General features: G+C 38.1%; 1 protein-coding gene across 1 annotated transcript in view; it reads left to right on the top strand.

Annotated features, from left to right (window-relative positions):
- Positions 1-19913, top strand: part of scp2a (sterol carrier protein 2a) — a 28319-nt gene extending 8406 nt beyond the window's left edge. Inside the window, exons 11-16 of the mRNA XM_051700538.1 lie at positions 841-948; positions 11333-11486; positions 12162-12258; positions 13125-13254; positions 13366-13445; positions 18294-19913. Coding sequence (XP_051556498.1) covers positions 841-948; positions 11333-11486; positions 12162-12258; positions 13125-13254; positions 13366-13445; positions 18294-18389 — 665 coding nt within the window. The 3' untranslated portion in view covers positions 18390-19913. The remainder of the gene's footprint in view (positions 1-840; positions 949-11332; positions 11487-12161; positions 12259-13124; positions 13255-13365; positions 13446-18293) is intronic.
- Positions 19914-20492: the final 579 nt, after the last annotated feature.

Below are 20492 nucleotides of genomic sequence, written 5' to 3'. Positions count from 1 at the left end.
GCTCTCGCTCAGGAGCTGCGGGTTTGCTGTCAGCTCAAAATATTAGTTTTGAACTCCCCCGTGTTTCAATAACATTGTGGCAGTTTCACAAAACAGTCCGCCCTGAAATGTGCCACTCAAAGTGTTAAGATCAGACTGAAATGATCAGGGAAATGGTTCAAAATTGAACTTTCTAATGTTGGAAACCTTCAGATTAATATGCAGAGCGGCAGGTGGTACACACAGCCAGGAACAGCACGAGGATAAGTGAACTTCCATACATTTTCACACACTGTTTTGGAATAAGAGTATCTATTCTACTTGCTCCTTATTACTTAAACATGATGGGGACAGCCAAGTTCTGAATATCGAGGAAGTGTCATTGATGATAAAATGTGGGCATTCAAGTCTATTCATCTGTCTGATTGTCAGAATGTTGCAGAAATTCAGAACGGGCTGTTTTTGCCGCTTAGTTTAAATAAATTGTCTTTTTTCACTGAGGAAAAAGTTTTGAAATCTGAAAGTTAGATTATGTTTTCATAGTGCAATGATGTTTTTATTTTTTATTTCAGAATACCTAGTAAAATCATGAATTTATCCTTAATGATATGACTCCTTTAAACTGTTCTCAGATCTTAGCAGATTTAAGCATTAATAATGATTTTTGAATAATTCATCTAAAGCCACAGGCAGTAGAACTGAATTAAAATGTTGCATTATTGCTGGATCTTTTGTCTAAAGTTGATATTAATGGGTGGGTGAATGAAAGATTTCATTTAGCACCCAGTATTATATATTTCCTTCTGCATTTTGGGTCCTTTATTGGCAGTGTTGACAACATTCTGTTTTTCACCTTTGCAGGTAAAGCTGGGGAGCTGATAGACCGGGGTGATAATACATATGGTGGTAAATGGGTAATAAACCCCAGTGGAGGACTCATCTCAAAAGGACACCCGCTTGGAGCTACAGGTATAGTTTCATAAACTCTTTTTACACAACCCTGATGTGAAATTACCTGATGTTAGATCATATTGATTCATTATATTGATGTCTGCATGCAGTTCTTACCACCAGCCAGGCATGATGCTAGGGGTGGGCTTGCCAGGCTAAAGCCCCGGATGTTTCAGGAAAAGCCCTGAATGTTTTTATAACCTTGTAAAAATCACTGAGTTTTTATGCGCACAGTAAAATAAAATATTTGTCTCCTTTTACATTCATTCACTCCTGACAAGAAATGCCCACTCAGACAAGAAGTACTGATTGACATGTAAACTGGCCAATCGTCAATGAGAAGATGCATATGATCCAGCCAATGATATTGGAACTTTTGGATGTAATTACCTCGAGAGACAAATGGTTCATAGGTGTGCACTTGTCTTGGTGAGGAGAATTATTAGAATATTGAAATGGACATTTAAAAAAACGTAGTAGTAAAACAGCCTTAGTCGACCTCAGCAAGATGTATTCTGCTAACTACTTCAGATATGTGTAACTGCTACTTATTAATCGCATTGTCAAACGAGGCTAACTATTTGTCCCTTAAGAAATAGTTGTGCTGTAGTAAAGACACCTCCGCTTAAATCTCCACACTCTTAAAGGCAACTACGCTTAAAAGGGCACCTTTACATTTGTGATGGCACCTTTAGATTTGTGAACAAAAGGGGCAGGGGCGTGTGCCCATGTAGCCCCCATTCTGTGCACGTCAGTGTGTGTGTGTTATGTATCTACATGTTCGTGTATAATAAGAATAGATTATATCAAATTAATTATGTGATTGATGAATGGGTTAGGAATCTTTATTTATTATAGATAATCTTTATTTAATTATGCATTTATTTATTCTCACAAAAATAGCTTCTAAAAATTCATTGCTTGGAAAGAAGTTTGGATTCACTGTATACATAATATGAAAAGGATGGACTGATTTTTCTGTCACCAGTGGCTGCAGCAGTGCACATGTTAAACCTTACCTGTGCTGTACTTTTGTTTGTAAATATAACATTTTGGAAAGTCTGGTATTCTCACTTTGTGGTCATGCATTTTTGTTGATTAATATGATATAATTTGTGGATGTTCTGTTGGTAGGTTCCTAATAGGAATAACAGCTTGGGGTCATGGCTCTGGATTTGTAGGTTTTAAACATATACACTGATCAGCCACAACATTAAAACCATTGACAAGTGATGTGCATAACATTTATTATCTCGTTACAGTGGCACCTGTCAAGGGGTGGGATATAATAGGCAGCGAGTGAACAGTTAGTTCTTGAATTTCATGTGTTGTAAGCAGGAAAATGGGCAAGCGTAAGGATCTGAGTGACTTTGACAAAGGCCAAATTGTTATGACTAGACAACTGGATCAGAGCATCTCCAAAACCTAAGGTCTTGTGGGGTGTTCCAGCATGCAGTGGTTAGTACCTACCAAAAGTGGTCCAAGGAATGACAACCGGTGAACCAGCGACAGCGTCATGGGTGCCCAAGGCTCATTGATGCGCGTGGGGAGCGAAGGCTAGCCCGTCTGGTCCGATCCCACAGAAGAGCTATTGTAGCACAAATTGCTGAAAAACTTAATGCTGGCCATGATAGAAAGGTGTCAGAACACACAGCTTGCTGCATATGGGGCTGAGTAGCCGCAGACCGGTCAGAGTGCCCATGCTGACCCCTGTCCACTGCCGAAAGTGCCTACAATGGGCACGTGAGCGTCAGAACTGGACCATGGAGCAATGGGAGAAGGTGGCCTGGTCTGATGAATCACGTTTTCTTTTAGATCATGTGGATGGCCGAGTGCGTGTGAGTTGTTTACCTGGGGAAGAGATTGCAGCAGGATGCACCATGGGAAGAAGGCAGGCCAGCGGAGGCTGTGAGATGCTCTGGGAAATGTTCTGCTGGGAAATCTTGGGACCTGGTGTGGATGTCATATGGATGTTACTTTGACACGTACCACCTACCTAAAGATTGTTGCAGAGCATATACACCCCTTTGTGGCAACGGTATTCCCTGATGACAGTGGGCTCTTTCAGCAGGATAATGCGCCCTGCCACACTGCACACATTGTTCGGGAATGGTTTGAGGAACATGACAAAGAGATCTCAATCCGATTGAGCATCTATGGGATGTGCTGGACCAACAAGTCCGATCCATGGAGGCCCCACCTCGCAACTTGCAGGACTTAAAGGATCTGCTGCTAACGTCTTGGTGCCAGATACCACAGGACACGTTCAGAGGTCTTGTGGAGTCCATGCCTCGATGGGTCAGAGTTGTTTTGGCGGCACGAGGGGGACCTACATGATATTAGACAGGTGGTTAAAATGTTGTGGCTGATCGGTGTATAGCCTATATGTTCATTGAGTTTGATTACATATTATCACAGCATAGAGTAGTATTATTAAGGAGGATTGTGGATGATTGTCTATAGTGGTGGAATAAAGCAGTTGGTAGATCTGAAATATTTTCAGTCCAACTCATTTTATGCTCAGGCATACATTTTATGTTTTGTATTCTTTAACAAACAATATTGAAAGATATTTACCTAATTTAAAAATGGACTCTTTGCCAATGTAACTTTTAAACATATTTTAAAATGTATTTAGTGTATTATGATGCATACATGGATGTCTGTGGGCTAAGCCCCAGATGTCCAATGACCCTAGAACCGCCCCTGCCACCAGCAGAGGGAGGCATTTCTCTCAAATAATTAATTAATACATCACAGTCATCACATTACAGTTACTCACAGTCAGGTTGTTCAGGTCACATATGTAAACTTTGCTCTTCCAAAACAGCACTTCGATGGCATATGGAAGTTTGACATTCAATAGAAAATCTCTCAAATTTATAAAAACAAATTGATTGTGAAATCATAATTACTTATAGTTACTTTTTGTAGAGACATATTTATCTGGCCAAGTGTAAAGTAATGTGCATACACAATTAGATAACACTCTGATTGAAGTGCATATAGTAAATAAGGTGCCTGGCAGTAGGGAAGTGAAAAAGACAAAGAAATAGGGAATTTCCTACCATGTGTATTTAATTCTGACTAAAATCACCTGAACGCAGATCACATTGCAACTAGATAGGTAAAAGATAGGTAAAGTTGTCAAGACAAACTTTGATATTGGCTTGACAAAGCCTTTGTCTGAAAGTAAAAATATATATACTATAGATAGATAGATAGTCAAGCAGACCTTTAGATAAAACTTTCAGAATGATAGATAGATGAATAGATTTTGTATTGTAACCAGGGCTGGAGTTGAGGTGGGATGCGAGGGGATGCCATCCCCCTTGTTGCAAGAAATACCAAAAAGCATCCCCCTTGTAAAACCACCATCCCCCCTTACCATCCCCTTTAGATTAATTGTGTCATGTATTACATAGAACTAATCATGCAAGTAAAATATTTAATATTTAATTTTAATACATTTGATAAATAACGGACTTTAAATAAGGGCAATTAGCCGGTCAGAATTTTGACATGTCTGAGGTTGCCAGATTTCTATAGATGAAATCCCCCAATCAGATCTGGACACTTGTACAGTTTGGAAATATTCTGCCAGTGTGACGCTTTAATCACGCAATCTGGCAACCTGGAGCACATGAGCTCTCTCTCCTACTCACTGTAAAACAGGTATGTCGGAGTTTGCGATGGGTTGATTTGTCCTTCCTAGTGTTCACGTGAAACTTAAGCCACAAGTTTTCAAATGATTCATGTCTATGGAATTTTTCAGATTTTTGATTGTCCGCTGTGCGAAAACTGTTATTCCGTTTAGTTAGAAAACGTAAAGCAACGTGAGTCAGAACAGTCTGAAGGACCATGCCGAGTTTAGTGGATGTAGCTTGAAAGCTCAAGGAATTACAATTGATAATTTTGGTCTTGGTTTAGAGATTTAAGAAAAACACAAAAAAACAAAAGTCTGTAGAATAACAGTATGTTGACTTTGTCAAGCCAACATAATTACTATTTCCAAAGTCATAAGAAAGAACTTCCTAGGCGGGCTTGAATAAAGCATGAACAGATGGAGAGCTCTGGTGGAGGAGGTTAAAGGTCACTTGATTTCTCTTATTTGGTTCATCATTTTGTGGTAGTTTTAATTATTTTTTGGGAACATGGATCAAACAGAATCTATTCATATTTGAGGTGTTTTGTGTTGCCATCTACATCATCATCTCTAATGCCTCATTGGTTAAGTGGTTTGTTTTAGTCATCTTCCTCACAGTGTTGACATACTGTGCTTTGTCTGATCTCTGTTGTGCACCTGTGAGACTTAAGCTGTGTCTCATTTGGAAGGATGCGTCCTCCGGAGGTCGCATTTGTCGGCCGCATACGTCATCGAGGCTGTCTCATTTCTTTTATTTAATTTTTTTATTGGGAATGCAAAAAAGGTTAACAATTGTATAAATGTAAGTGCATATACATAAAAGGCATTGACAATAGATAAAAAATAAGAAAAAGAAAGACAAAAAATAAATAAAAAATGAAATGAGACAGCCTCGATGTCGTTTCCGGCCGACAAATGCGACCTCCGGAGGATGCATCCTTCCAAATGAGACACAACCTTAGTAAATGTCTCTGTGACTCTTGAAGGTCTAATTACCTGCCTGAATCTATCCTTCATCTCTGAATATGTATATTTTACCTCCAATCACAAACGTTTTAATATCACAACATTGACAGTTTTCACAGTCCTCTCGATCCTCACCTCTTTCATGAGGAGTTCTGAGCTACACGCACTGGCTGCCTGCAAAGGTGTTATTGTAAGTCCCTTATCTTGTTGGGATAATGAGCAAAACTGCAAGGAGTTTAACCCAACAGGATACATAGATCAGCCTGAGTGGTAACACTAGAGTCAGGACTGAGGGATTAAGGTGGGGTGTCAACTAGGGCTGTCAACTAAATTCAAATTTTTCACTGAAATATTACCAAAATTAGAATAATATTAAATTTTAAAGACATTATTTCAGGTAGGGGAAAAAATCTATAAGACATCTGGTTTTTAATTCGACAGTGTCTCCTATGTCCACAAGAGGGTGTAACGAATCAAAATAAACCTTTCAGCACCATGCCATAGCTTTTGTCTATTGCAAAGAACATATCTGGCTGTTAACAATAGTGCATATAATGATAAAGACAAAAGATTTAGCCAGTTCATATTCTCAAATCTTAGGTAAAACAGTAAAACGAGAAACAAACGCTTCAATAGACGGTTCCATGTTGACTTAGTGTTGCACAGTAGCCTTTACCGGTGCAATAGTACAACCACGGATTCAAGCTTCACAATACCACAATACCACAGAGTGAGCCCTGCATCCAATTGCTCTTGAAGAAATGTAAGAATTTCAGGTATGGGGCAGTTCACTGGGTCTTTGCCGTGGGAAATGCACCAATTATTGAAAACATTCCATTTCAGTGCATAAAGGCGCCTTGTAGACAGCACTCTAGCCTGTAAAATGGTGTTCATAACCGTCTGAGTCAGTTCTGGTACGTTTAGTGCGCTCCATTCAGGGACCACACATGCAGGTTCCACAGCTTGGACTGGGGATGCCAGATTATGCCCTGCGCTTGAGAGAGGAGATCCCTCTTCAGCGATATTTCCCATGGAGGGCCGTCCAAAATCTCTATTTCTGGAAACCAGGACTGATTGGGCCACTTCGGCGCAACCAATAGAATAGTTTCCTTGTCCTCACGGACTTTGCATATGAGGAAGTGGGAGACGACGAATCTAACTCAAACGGTATCTTTTATTTCTTTTAAACTCAATATTCACGTTTTTCAGTGGTCACACTGAGAACTACGCTTTTCAGCAGACCTAAATCAATTCAGTCTTTCTCCAGCTCCTGTCTCATAACTCTTCTCTCCTGACTGGTGTCTGGCTCACTTTTAAAACCCATCTCCACTCTCACTGCAATGACAAACAGCTGTTAGAGACAATCATTGCCAGGTGATGATCCTCACCACTCTCATCTGCTGATCTCGCTCTCCATTCATAAGCCGGCGCTTAACCACACCCCCACCACCACACCATGTTAGATCGTTTTTAGCACCCAGTCGGAAATGCCCGTAAGGGCTTGCCACGCGTCCGCATAATGGGACAGAGGGCAATTTGGTTTGTTCATTGTATGATATAATACGCCACTCACCATTTGGAAGCAGTTGTGCATAATGTGTGGGCTTTGAAGTGGAAAAGAGCTCTTTATTGAAAAAGTGTGAGCGTCTCGTGCATGCGCATGAGCGATGTACTCTTTTTTGCATTCTTTATTGCATGTGATTGAATGTGAGACACAGAAACCAAATTTTGAACAACATGTTGCTGAGACGTGACATAGCGTTCAGCAAATCTCTCCACAGAGGCCAGCTGGAAAAGACCAGCTGGAGACACCGGAACATCACATAGAGCGGCTTTTTCTGCGTCACGCATTTCCGTGGGGGTCAGCCAGATGTGACAATCCAAAACCACCAGGATGCCCATTGACTTGCCAGTGGCCTGTGCAGTGACTTTCTTGGCTCGCAGTGCTAAGTCTGTAGCGGTGTGGAGCTCTTTGAATGTCTCTGGATCGTAGCCTTGTTCTTCCAATTGCTTGAGGAGCTTAGAAAACTTGGAGCACCGTCATCGCGTGGAGTGCTGAACCAGCTTGGCCCACCGCTGAGTATGCTTTTCTAGCCAGTGCGGACGTCAGTCGACACAGCTTGGAAGGATGAATGGGGTGTGATTTCCACGCCCTGCTACTCGCCAGGAAGAGATGTGCCGCTACCGGCCCTTCCACAGGGGATAGTTGGGCATAACCTTTGTCTATCCCTTTGTCCACTTTAGTGAGGAGAGTGGAATCGCTGTGCGAGCGAGCTGAATAGGGAGCACGCTAGGATTTTGTCAGTTCGTTATGAACTTCTATGAAGAACGGTGCAGATCTGTGGAACGCAGTCGCCTGACGATGTCTGGACCACAGGAACCATTCATCAAGGTGAGATTTTTCAGGTTCCTCTGGAGGAGACCACTCGAGACAGAGCTCTTGACCACCCTTGAAAGGACGCGAAGCATCTCCTTGTCAGTGGTGCATGCACACTCCTCGCCCTCGCTGGGGGAAAGTGCGGCAATGTCCTCCATTGATCACTCGCCAGATGCAGCAAGAGACATAACATCATCATCCCCAGCGTCAGAACTGCAGAACGTGATGAGGCTCATCATGCACATACTGTATCGGCATAGACACAGTACATGGAGATTGAGTGGCTCGTGGGGTGTGACACTGGCACAAGGTCCAGCTCAAATTCATCCTCGACCTCGCGGCCCTGCCGTGCCTCCTTGTGTGATGGGAGGGCGAGGGAGGCTGAATCGTCCCTCAAAACGAGGGCGATTTGCGAGTGAAGTGTCTTGAGACTCATACCCTCACAGTGAGGGCAGTCTGTCTCCATGAGAGCTGTCTCTGCATGGGCACTGCCCAGACAGCGAATGCGGCTCTCATGCTGATCTGACTGCGGGATTTGTCCCTCGCATAAGGAACGCTTACGGAACGACATCTTTAAAAAGACGACAACACGTAAAAAGTTGCAAACACGTGTGTATGTATATATATATATATACACACACACACATATACACACAATATCAACAATAGCTTATAAGGATACAAACCTCCTGTTGAAGCGCTGCGGGGAATCAGGATGCTGAAGCGGGCCTTTCACCAGCGAAGCGTCAAGCGGCGAGGCAGAGTAAATGTTCGCCGGAACACTGCAGGGGAGCGGAGAGTCTTCTTGTTGCCATGAAGATCCCGCCCGCTGACTCGTGTATGTTGATGGCAAAGTAGTAGAGGGCTTCTAGATGAGAGATGAATTGAAGGAAGAAAATTCTGAGGAATGGTGTTTGCATGCCCGCTTTTATACCAGACAACTTTGCGCCAAAAAGGTTGGGGCTTAAACACCATAGCCAATCCTGGTGTTATTGTAGAAGGGTTTCAACTAGGTTGTGTAGAAGGACACTCCCCATAAGCGTCAGCTTAGTGACGCAATGTCAAGTGAACTGAATCGTAAGGTAATTAGCCATTCTACTTGTTACTCCGGAAGTGGTGAAATAACTGATGGATGAACTAGGAGAAGGCTCAAATGGACTAACTTGTTATCTAATACATTCTTAGTATGATGTTTAAAAAAAACTTAGCATCGCAAGCTTAAGTTGATCATAGAGACCATTGGCGTCAATGCTTACGATGCTTTTGGGAAATGCAGCCCGATCCTAAGTGCAAAGATACAGCCTCCATGCATTTGTAATTGGAAAAAAATAAACGAGTTTAACGTTAGATTTTTCAGAGAAACGGTGAATCTATAAATGTTAAGATAAAGCATTTAGGTTAAATGAAGTTGCATTAACTGGTGTGTATTCTGCAGAAGCAGTGGGATGTGTCCGAAGGTGTTTAATAAGCTTGCTGGTGTTTCCCCCTTTGGTTTAAAATGTTTGTAGGCATTCATGGCAGATGGATTTTCCCGGTCTCATCAGGCAAAACCCAAAATAATTCCAAATCTCTTTACGTGAATTGTGTTTTTTAAAAAGCTTCTCACTGTCCAAAGTTTTATTTAAAAACACATTATCCATTAGGAGACACAACTGCCAAATTAAGATGCTGGGATTTAGACGTGTGTGTGTTTGAAGCATGGGAAAACCACACATTGAAAAATAAACAATACCATTTAAGGGGCAAATTCTAAACAGCTTAAAGGGCACTACGTGAAGGGGACCCCACTCGAAAAGACTACATTTTTAATGTCATTGCAAACATATGTCTGATTCAAATGAAGGTTTTAGCGAAAATAATATTTACTACCGCACATACAACATAACTTACGTACTACCGTATTAACGGTACTACCGTTTAAAAATACTGTGGTACCGGCAGTATTTTGAAGCTTTAGAATCGCAATACTACCGTTGCACCGGTATACCGTGCAACCCTAATGCTTATGCAGTGAGACGCTAATGAGAACAAGCATGACACAACTTATTAAGACCTCCACTTAAGGGGCCGTTCACACCCATCTTTGTCTGTAAGTATGCTCCAGGCTAGATGGACATCTTTGACCGTTGCGTCGTGTCTCGCTATATTTTCAGTGTCTCATGCAGGAGTGATGCATTTGTTTAGAAGTCAATTTAAAGGAAACTCAGCCTTTAAAACACCTGCATTCTGTTTTATTCTTTGCAGTTACGTTTGTTTAAGCCCAAGAATGCAATTGGTGTGAACGACCCCATAAGTCATCATCAGTGCTTGGCACACATCAAAATTCTAATGCTTTTTAGCATTAGAATGTCTATTTTTATCTTAAATTCGACAAATAATTGAATTTTTGAATTTTAATTTGACAGCCTTGGTGTTAAGACATCAGCCATCCAGCTCTGCACATATTAATTCAGTGCACTGATGATAGAAGAGAGTAGCCTCTGCTCTGCATGGACAGCATGATATCTTGTTGTGAAGAAGTTGTCCATCATTCATTACCAGGCGCTTTCCACAAATAGGGCCTTCAACTCTTAAAATATTATTTTTTATTTTATTTTTTTGTCAGTGAAAGGAGGTGCTTTATCTTCTGAAAATGTTGTTCGTCAACCTCAGGAGGTCAAACTAAGTATTTTATGAAACATTTTATTTTCTATTTTATATGATGTACACAATTTTATCAACCCTGTTACCAAAATTGGGGACAAGATTTGTGGGATTTTGTTATTGTCTAGCATTGTCTATATTAAGTAAACATCAGAATTAAATAGATAGAAAAAATAAAAATGCCAGAATGCGTTACAGGGTTTGAAGTAACAGGGTTGCAAATTTAGCCTAAATTAAGCTGTCACTCAGCTAGTTTGGAATTAAAAGTTAGTATGTAGTTACTGTAAAACATTTGGTTTAAAGAAAAATATTTTTGGTATTTTTTAAGTATTGTTGCTTATTTTAATATGAATTATTTAATTCCAAAATTATTTATTAAATACAATTTCAATAAATAATTATTTAAATTATTAAAATAATTTATGAAAATGGTTAAATAATACATAAATTATTTAATTAATTAATTAATTAATTCACTCATTATTTATTGTCTGGAATGCCACAAACACAGACAAGCGGAGTGATACAAACTGTTGAAGTGTCCCAGTGCTGTTATACTAAATATCAGCACTCAGGAAAATAATTTGTCCAATCAGATTAGAGGACCAAAACTTACTGTTGTATAATAATAATTATTAAAATTAAATTAGAATTACCAGATCATGGAAAACAGAGACATTATTATAGACTCAGAGAAGGCAGATCACTGTGACATTAATGCAGAGGTAGAGAAGGCGGTGGATGAACTGTGGCCTATTTTTCTGGTTCAGGTTTGGCTCAGTGTGCAGAGCTCTGCTGGCAGCTGAGAGGGGAGGCAGGGCCACGGCAGGTCCCTGGGGCAAAGGTTGCCTTGCAACACAACATTGGTCTCGGTGGAGCAGTGGTGGTCACTCTTTACAGAATGGGATTCCCTCAGGAAACAAGGTAAGAGTGTTTAAAACTAAAACATGCTGACAAACATTTCTGGTCCATATATATCCAGCTGAACTCTTAAATCAGTTTTTATCTATACAATTCAGAATTGTTTTCAAGCAATGTGCAAGTTTGGTCAGAAATCCAAAACTGATACAATATCTGTTTCAGAATGTTTATTTTGACACCTGCTTTAAAGGACATCACTAATGGCCTTTAGATTTCTATAATATTTCAGATAAAAGTCCCTTATCTTTTTAAATCACAGTTATTTTTATTTAACTTTTTGTGTAGAGTTTTGAAGATAGTGTTTAAGATGGTAACCTAGGCTTGAACAATTTGGCTTAGTTACATATTTGTACAAGCATACTGAAATAGGGTACAAAAGCCAAGTCTGATATGGCTATATGACCTTCATACATGAGTACATATGATTACATGTGTGAAAAAAGCCAACATCAGTGCCCTCATGCATCATGACTGGATGAAACACACAGAGTTAGCTTAACCATATGTTCAGTTGAGTTATTTTAATATTCAATCAAATGATTTTAACCATTTCTCTCTCTTATATTATGTATTTTCGTCAGACATGTACTGTAAAGCCAAACTTTGGACTCTGTATGTGGCATATATGCACCAGTTCATACACATACACTCTGAACTTTCTGTTCTAAACTTTCTCAGCTCTCGGATCGCTGCAGTGCCCACCAACGCGTCCAGTGACCTCGAGGGGTTCAAAACTCATACTGTCTTCAAGGAGATAGAAAAGAAAATACAGGAGGTAATTCATCAGGAATGGGGTGCCAGTTATATCACACAAAAAAGACTTTGTGCTTTGGGATTCATCTCTTTGTGGCTTTTGCTCACCTATTAGACCTAAAAAGCAGAAAGACAAGAATGAGCAATGACTCATGTGACTTATTTCCTAAACAAAATAATATCCCTGGAGGACATCTAAAATGCATCTCAAATGACTTTTTAAATTAAGTCAGCATAATTGTAAATCTTTAATGCTGTAAAATAAAATAATTTATGCTTATTTAAAGGTATATTTCACCCAAAAATGAAAATTCTCTCATCATTTACTCACCCTCATGCCATCTCAGATGTGTATGACTTTCTTTGTAAATGTAAGAATTGAACTGTAAGATTAATGACTTTGAAGTCCATCCTGGATTAACGCCAAAAAACAGAAGAAGAAGAACTCTTGTGAACACACATAGTAGGGCTGTTTAAAAGTAGATTTATAGAAAAAAAAAGTACTTAAATATTGATCTGTTTCTCACACACACACCGATCATATCACTTCTGAAGACACAGATTAAACCACTGGAGTCATGTGGATTACTTTTATGCTGCCTTTATGTGATTTTTGTGGCTTCAAAGTTCTGGACCCTTTTGGCATTGTATGGACCTACAGAGCTGAGATATTCTTCTAAAAATCTTTGTTTCAACATAAGAAAGAAATTTAATTGCAATTATTTAGTTTATTAAGTTAAATTTTTTTCTTTTTGTCATCATTATGCGCTATGCATATCAATTATTTATTAACAGCATATTTTGTTCTCTATAAAATCAAGTTGCGCATTCATACGTTTTTCAAGTGGGCTTGAAAAATCCAATTTCCCACTGATTTATTTTTCGCAGGAGGGAGAGGAGTTTGTGAAGAAAATCGGTGGCGTTTTCACCTTCAAAGTGAAGGATGGTCCAGGTGGAAGTGAGGCATTGTGGGTTGTGGATGTGAAAAATGGCAAAGGCTCGGTGACAAATGATCCAGGTATGTGAGGAGTTTTCACTGAAACCTAGTCTCTCAAACAAACAGTGACTATAACCAAGATAATGTGTTTGTTTTTTTATATATATAATTGACTGTTTACTTCCCACACAGGTAAAAAGTCTGACTGCACCATCGCTATGTCTGACGCAGATCTTCTTGACTTGATGACGGGCCGAATGAATCCACAAACCGTAAGTTTTGATGAAGATTTGTTTTATGTGGTCTGTTAATTTCTGATTTTGTGTTTCTAATTTTGAAAAATAATGTTGAAGCTTTTCTGGTAAGTTGATGTGTATCAGTGTAGTTTGTGTGCTAAATTAGGTTGGAAAGTCTCTTGGGACAGAGCCAGCATGAGGATTAGTCCTTCTTAAAGCTCGTCCCGTGGCCCACAGACACTAATTGTTTGTCTGCCCTACTAATTTGGCCTCCTCAAGACTTAAATGTTATACACTAGCTAATACAGCCTTTGCAGACTGTTGAATTCATGTTGTCACCACTCATACACTTTAAACAGGATTTTGTTTTGTGTCTCAGAGGAATTTCTAAACTGACAGTGCAAATGGTGTAGTTTAGCTGTAAAGACCCATGAAATCAAAATGTTATGGGTCTTCGTAATTACATATGTATATTGGTCTGTGGATTTACGGCTATGAAACTTTAAAAAAAAATGTATGTTTCATCATTAAAGGTACATGTTAAAGATTTTCTAAATCATGCCGGTCAAGCTAGATGACTTAAATTCAGATTTCTATTGGGTTGGTCAAGATATTATGCTGGACAACATATGACTGACATCACAAAATAAAGTAAAACTGATGAGTTACACACTTCAAATAACTCCAACATGATTTTGCCGAATGCCTGATGTCCACAAAGTGTGACATAATTTCATAACGTTTATCATCAGTTAAATGTCACATTATCATAACATAACAGGGTGGACAATTAAATCAAGGGACACAGAAATCCTCCACCATCAGTGTTAAAATGAAACATTTACCCCAAAAGAATACATGATATTAAGAGAATATAATACTATGTATAGAATGTATTGAACATTTTTAGAAATGTTATTATTTCGCTCTTATTTTAGTCAAAGATGTTTGACGTGCAGCTCTGGGGACATGAGGAAATTACATTAGTGCAAAAAAATTAAAATTATATCAATTATTTAAAATTGGACTTTTAGGCCCACAGCAGTGTGTAACATTATAAATAGTCTTTATTCTTTTTAACAAACCTATTAATATTGTAATCGATTGAAATTAAACATGAGAAATGCCACAACTTCTACTAAACTTCTTCAAAATCAACAAATTGTGAGAATGACCCATAAATGTGCACATCAAAAGTTTGACCTAGAAATTGTGTGGAATCTTAAATATTTCTTATTCATTTTGTTATAAATATGTCAAAATCGTGAAACTTTTTTCCCCAGGTTTTATTTAGATTTTTAAGCAGACTCTAATTTTTGAACCCCATGATGTGCGTTTATGTTTGGTCTTTTCCCTTAATAGTTTGATAGTCACCGTCATTGTGGTTTAAGAAGGGTGTATGCTGTGTTGAAAATCTCAAGCATTGATAGCGGTGTCTTCTTATTTACAAGAAGTGTTAGTCTTAAAGCAAAAAGCAGCAAATAAAAGCCAAAAATATACTGTCATCAGCTCTACAGCACAGCCCGATTGATGCAAAGTGGACACGTTTACTTGCGTGATTCACCAAGAGAATTGCCTGAATTGATATTAGCACCCCGTAGTGCGTGAATGGTTTGTACCTGCTGCCCTGTAGCGCAGTCTTGTCACACTTTAATAGTGTTAGTGTTGAGATTCCCATTATGACATAAAGAACATGAAAACATCAAGAGGTAGATTGGCTTGCATGTGCAAGGGATTTCATTTAAAGAGATAGTTCACCCAAAAATTTAATTTCTCTATTCATTTACTCACCCTCATGCCATCCCAGATGTGTATGACTTCTGCTGAACACAAATTAAGATTTTTAGAAGAATATCTCAGCTCTGTAGGTCCTCATAATGCAAGTAAATGAAGACCAGAACTTTGAAGCTCCAAAATCACATAAAGGCAGCATAAAAGTAATCCATATGACTCCAGTGGTTAAATCCATGTCTTCAGAAGCGATATGATAGGTGTGGGTTAGAAACAGATCAATGTTTAAGTCCTTAAATGGCCACCATTCACCTACAGAGCTAAATATTCTTCTAAAAATCTTTGTGTTCAAGTTGTAGAGCTTGTTGAGGATAGGTGCGCTATTACTTTGCACTAAACTATTAGACTTAAACTATTATAGTTTAAACTATTAAACTATTAAACCACCCAGCCACACATGAGAAATGTAAGCGTAAGCGTAGTTCTAGCAGGAAGATCTCGGGATTCATTCTATCAGGCATCCCCTCCAATCACAATACAGCCTCCACTTTATGAGCCCTCTCAGCTGTCTCTCATTGTTGGCATACTTCTGTTGTTTTCACCCCCCTCCACCCCATCACTACCAGTTTAGGTCCCGTCCTGGGTGGGGGTAAGCTCCACTCCCCTGCCGTCTATTGCTTCTGGCAGGATCTGACGGTTCAAGCAAGCTGAACCGTAGGATGGGGTTTACACCAAATTATATAAGTATCTCTACGTTCGTATTAATCCCAATTATCCCGAGTCTTTCTGATAGAAAATGCATAGCCCCTAAGCAACCGTATAGAAATTCTCTGGCAACCACCCACAGCATCCTAGCATCATGGTATTGGGTTTTGCACAGGCAAGCACCACTCATTTTCTTCAAAAATAGCCTCTCAGGTGTTCACAAGGATGCCCTTTTTAAACCAAGGGTTGCATCTTTTAGCCATAATGTAGGTGACTGTCAGTGTGATGGTAGCCTTTCAGATGTGTTTAATGTCAGGGTTGACCTTTAAACTTTGGGCTTGAATGTGCTGTCAATAACAGTGACTGATCTCTGTGGAAAAAAAGATTAACATGGATTTACTTTTGCATTCCCTTGTCCTGGCTTTAGCTACAGGTTAATTCATAAACAACTGATAAATAGTTTCCTGTCAGGGTAGACGCCATATTTAATTTTACACAGATGAAAATGAGGCTGTGAGGGAACTTAGTCTTTCCAATGGCATGCGGTGTATAAAGCTTTATAAAGGTCCTAGATCACATCTAATTTTCACATGTCATGTTTTCTCGAGTTATTTTTTAAGTTAAAATTATTTGAAAAAATCTCTTTACAATGTCCAACCCATTGAAGAGACTGCAAGTCTACTATTCACAGCCTCGTTTTCATTCCCTTCAAAAATTAAAAATGACTCTACTTTGACTGAGGTCCTTTAATCAACAAGGTAAACCACACTACCAATTGTGTCATGAGAAAATTCCTTTAAAAAAACCATTACGATAGGAGACACAGATTCAAGACAAATGCTGTTTTCACCAACGCACTGTATCAATGCGGTTTCAAATTAGGCTAATGGCCTCTGATGTTTTCTCTATTGAAAAATAGATTGTTATCATAATCTGTTATTCCCTAAAATGTTATTCCCCTGTGATTTAAAGTCATCTGTGTTGACTCAACCAACTTCCATCATCTCTGTCCATCTGTACAATGTTAACAGTAACATTAGATGGTTTGACAGCAGCTCCTTCTTTGAAAAATTAGCCACTCTTTTTACTATAATCCTCCATAAAAGGACTCATTTTCAGTTTAATCTGAAAGGCAAAAGCCGAAATATTTAGAGCTCAAATCCATCATGCTCAAATGGTCAAAAATCACATCAAATGCAAGTCTAAACATTTTCATTCAAGATGAAGTGTGTATTTTCTGTGCCATTAGTGCCACCAGATGTAATAATAATAATAAAAACATTGAAACCAGCACTATTTTTAAACTGTTTCCAGAAAACTCCTTCTGTCTTCCACTGGTTGTACAAACAGTTAGCCTTGGCCTAAACTCACGCCATTGGTCAAGCCAATATCGCTCTTTCGGGCTGGACAGTCAATCAAACAAACAGTGAAATATTTTGATAGCGCCACAGTGTTACACTTTTAGGTGAAACCTACCTACAAATGGCTTACTTACAGTCTAGTTGATGCTGAATATTACAGCCTGATCTCATGAAATGTATGTGACAATGGCTACATTTTTGCAAACCAAAATAACGTGCTTTATTACACGTTTGGCTGCAGTTTCACAGTGAAATGTCCAGCGGGGGGCGCCAAAAGAGAGTGAAATGATGTTGTAATCAGACGAGATTTTTAATGTGAATATCAAATGGATGTTTTAATGAGTAAAACATACCTCCCTAACCTAAAACTTTTACCTAAACCTAACCAATAGTGTTCAAAAAGATAAATGAGAGGTGAACAAAACAAACATTGTTACCCTAAATCAACACCTAAACCTAACCGACAGTGTTCTAAAAGCAAATTCAACTTTTATAGCACATTTACTGAAGCAACCATGTCATTTCATGTCCCTTCTATGATACTTTCGCTTCGAGCGTCCTTAGATGGGCTTGAAGCTTGGTCTCATGTTAGCTCCTGTGGAAGTTAATCACACTGGATTAAATTGTCTGTAAAAAAGTCTGTAATACAAGCATTAAAATTGAACAGTTTTTAAATGATGCGTTAGACTAAAAGTGTTTTGATATAATAACATAGCAGGGTGTGAGTAATACAAATGTTTATTAAGTCCTAAACAGCCAAAGTACCATGTGTGAAAGTGAATAAAACGCACAGTTGTTGTAGCGCCTCTAATGTTCATTTCACCAGGAAACTGCAGCAAAATGTAAAAAGTGGCACGTGAAACTCTGTTTGCAAAAATGTAGTTATAATAACTTTCTGAGACTAGGTTGGTATACTAAGCTGGGATACGAGAAAGAATTTTAGTATTGCAAAAATTAAACGTAAATTTAAAATGAGAAATATTCTGATTTCATGGTGATATTTTATAGCAAAGGTTGTACACTTCACAGCGTGATTGTCATGTCTCTCTCTACCAAGAACTGATATGTTTTTGTATTCTTTTTAAAGGCATTTTTCCAAGGCAAACTGAAGATATCTGGTAATATGGGAATGGCCATGAAACTTCAAAACCTACAGCTGACGCCAGGCAAAGCCAAACTATGAAAAAGTATCTCTAGCCGGATGGGGAACAGTCACAAAAAATCCATGCTAATGCATTTTGTGTTGAGAGATGTGAAAGTAGTCAATTTCTATAGATATTTTTTGTAAACATTTTTATGAATTAATATATGTAATGGTGCATAATAATTATGAGACTATTGGTCATTGCATTGCATAAAGGTAACTGCATAAAACAGGTAGTTTATTTTAGGGTTAACAAGGACTTGCCATTCAACAATTATACTAATAATGTAATTGAAAGACTCACTAGCATAAGAAAAACATCTAAAATTGTACATGTTTACAAAGATTGTGTACTCCGCAGTAAGAGAAGCCTATTTTGGGTGCAGATAATGTTGCTGTCATAGATACAATATTTTGTGGAGGTTGCCGCAATACTTAAACTACAAATCAGAGAGAACAGTTCACAGGCATGTCACAGTATAGTCAAGTGGCCTTCCTCAGACTTTGTGCAATTGTAATTAATCTTCACCTGAACCATGCAGATGAACAGTGAGGCCGTCTATTACATGACTGCTTTATAATGTGCCTCTACTCACTGTTATCACCCTCATTATTGAAATTCATACCATTCAAAGACTAATATAATATGTAAAATTATTTTGGACATTTATATCTACTATGTAGTGGCCCAAAAAGATCCAAACAGAGGTTACCATAGACTTTGATGTCTGATACTGGAATGAACTTTTTCAATTCACATAGCTTAAAGAAATAGTTCAACAAGAAATTAAATTTCTCTCATCATTTACTTACCCTCATTCCATCCCAGATGTGTATGACTTTCTTCTGCAGAACACAAAAAAAAGATTTGAAGTAGAATATTTCAGCTCTGTAGGTCCATATAATGCAAGTGAATGATGACCACAACTTCCAAAAATCATATGAAGGCCATAGGTGTGGGTGAGAAACAGATCAATATTTAAGTTCTTTTTTTTTTTACCATAAATTTCCACTTTCACATTTTTCTTTTGCCATTTTTGTTTTTAGCAATTTGCATTCTTCGTGTATGTCACCACCTACTGGGCAGGGAGGAGAATTTATGGTAAAAAAGGACTTAAATATTGATCTGTTACTCACCCACGCCTATCATATCATTTCTGAAGATATATATTTAACCACTAGAGTCTTATGGATTAATTTTATGCTGACTTTATGTGCTTTTTTGACCTTCAAAGTTGTGGTCACCATTCACTTGCATTGTATGGATCTACAGAGCTGAGATATTCTTCTAAAAATCTTCATTTGTGTTCAGCAGAAGAAAGAAAGTCACACACATATGGGATGGCATGAGGGTGAGTAAACGATGAGAGAATTTTTATTTTTGGGTGAACTATCCTTTAAGCGAGTTTCTCTAGTGATTAAAAGATCTTTGATCTCAGAACTCTAGGTGTTGGGTATGTTGTGATATATTTGAAGCATTTGGTATAATTGTATATTAATCAAGTTTGTTAAAATGATCACAACTCTGATTTCTAATAAATATTCCTTATACATTCCAAAGTATACAGTCATCTTCTATTTTGTATTTTGATGACAACACATTTTAAACACTAAAATATAAACATTAAAATATAAATTTTAAACATTAAAATATAAATGTTTTAGATTTTTAGTGAGATTGACTAATAATTTGCCATTCTTACCAACTGAACTAATGAAATCTCATTTTATAATCTGTTTTTAAGCAATTAAATGTCCTTAGGCCATGTACACATTAATGCGGATTAATTTGGCTACGTTAACACACCTCATCCACACAGCATTTCGAAAACACTCTTTATTAACATATACTTCGGAAAACAATGTTTTCAGTTTCCAAATGAAAATGGATTAGTGTGGATGTGGCCTTAGATTTGACTAATATTATTTGTATTGCTATTTATGTCTATTTAAATGCTTTGATTGAGAGTAATAATGTAAAAAGCCTGTACAACAACATTTAAAACATTTTTTTTTTTTTTTTTTTTACAAATAATAATGATAATAATAATAACTGTATTTACTGCCATTTTTGCATTGACACCTATAAAAAGTATTGTTTGGTTTTCAAAGTTTTTCATTCCTCCAGGTAATGTGGTTAGG

Source organism: Myxocyprinus asiaticus, chromosome 6 (genome assembly GCF_019703515.2).
Source record: "Myxocyprinus asiaticus isolate MX2 ecotype Aquarium Trade chromosome 6, UBuf_Myxa_2, whole genome shotgun sequence".
Lineage (NCBI taxonomy): Eukaryota > Metazoa > Chordata > Actinopteri > Cypriniformes > Catostomidae > Myxocyprinus > Myxocyprinus asiaticus.
This window is presented reverse-complemented; position numbering and strand designations above follow the sequence as displayed.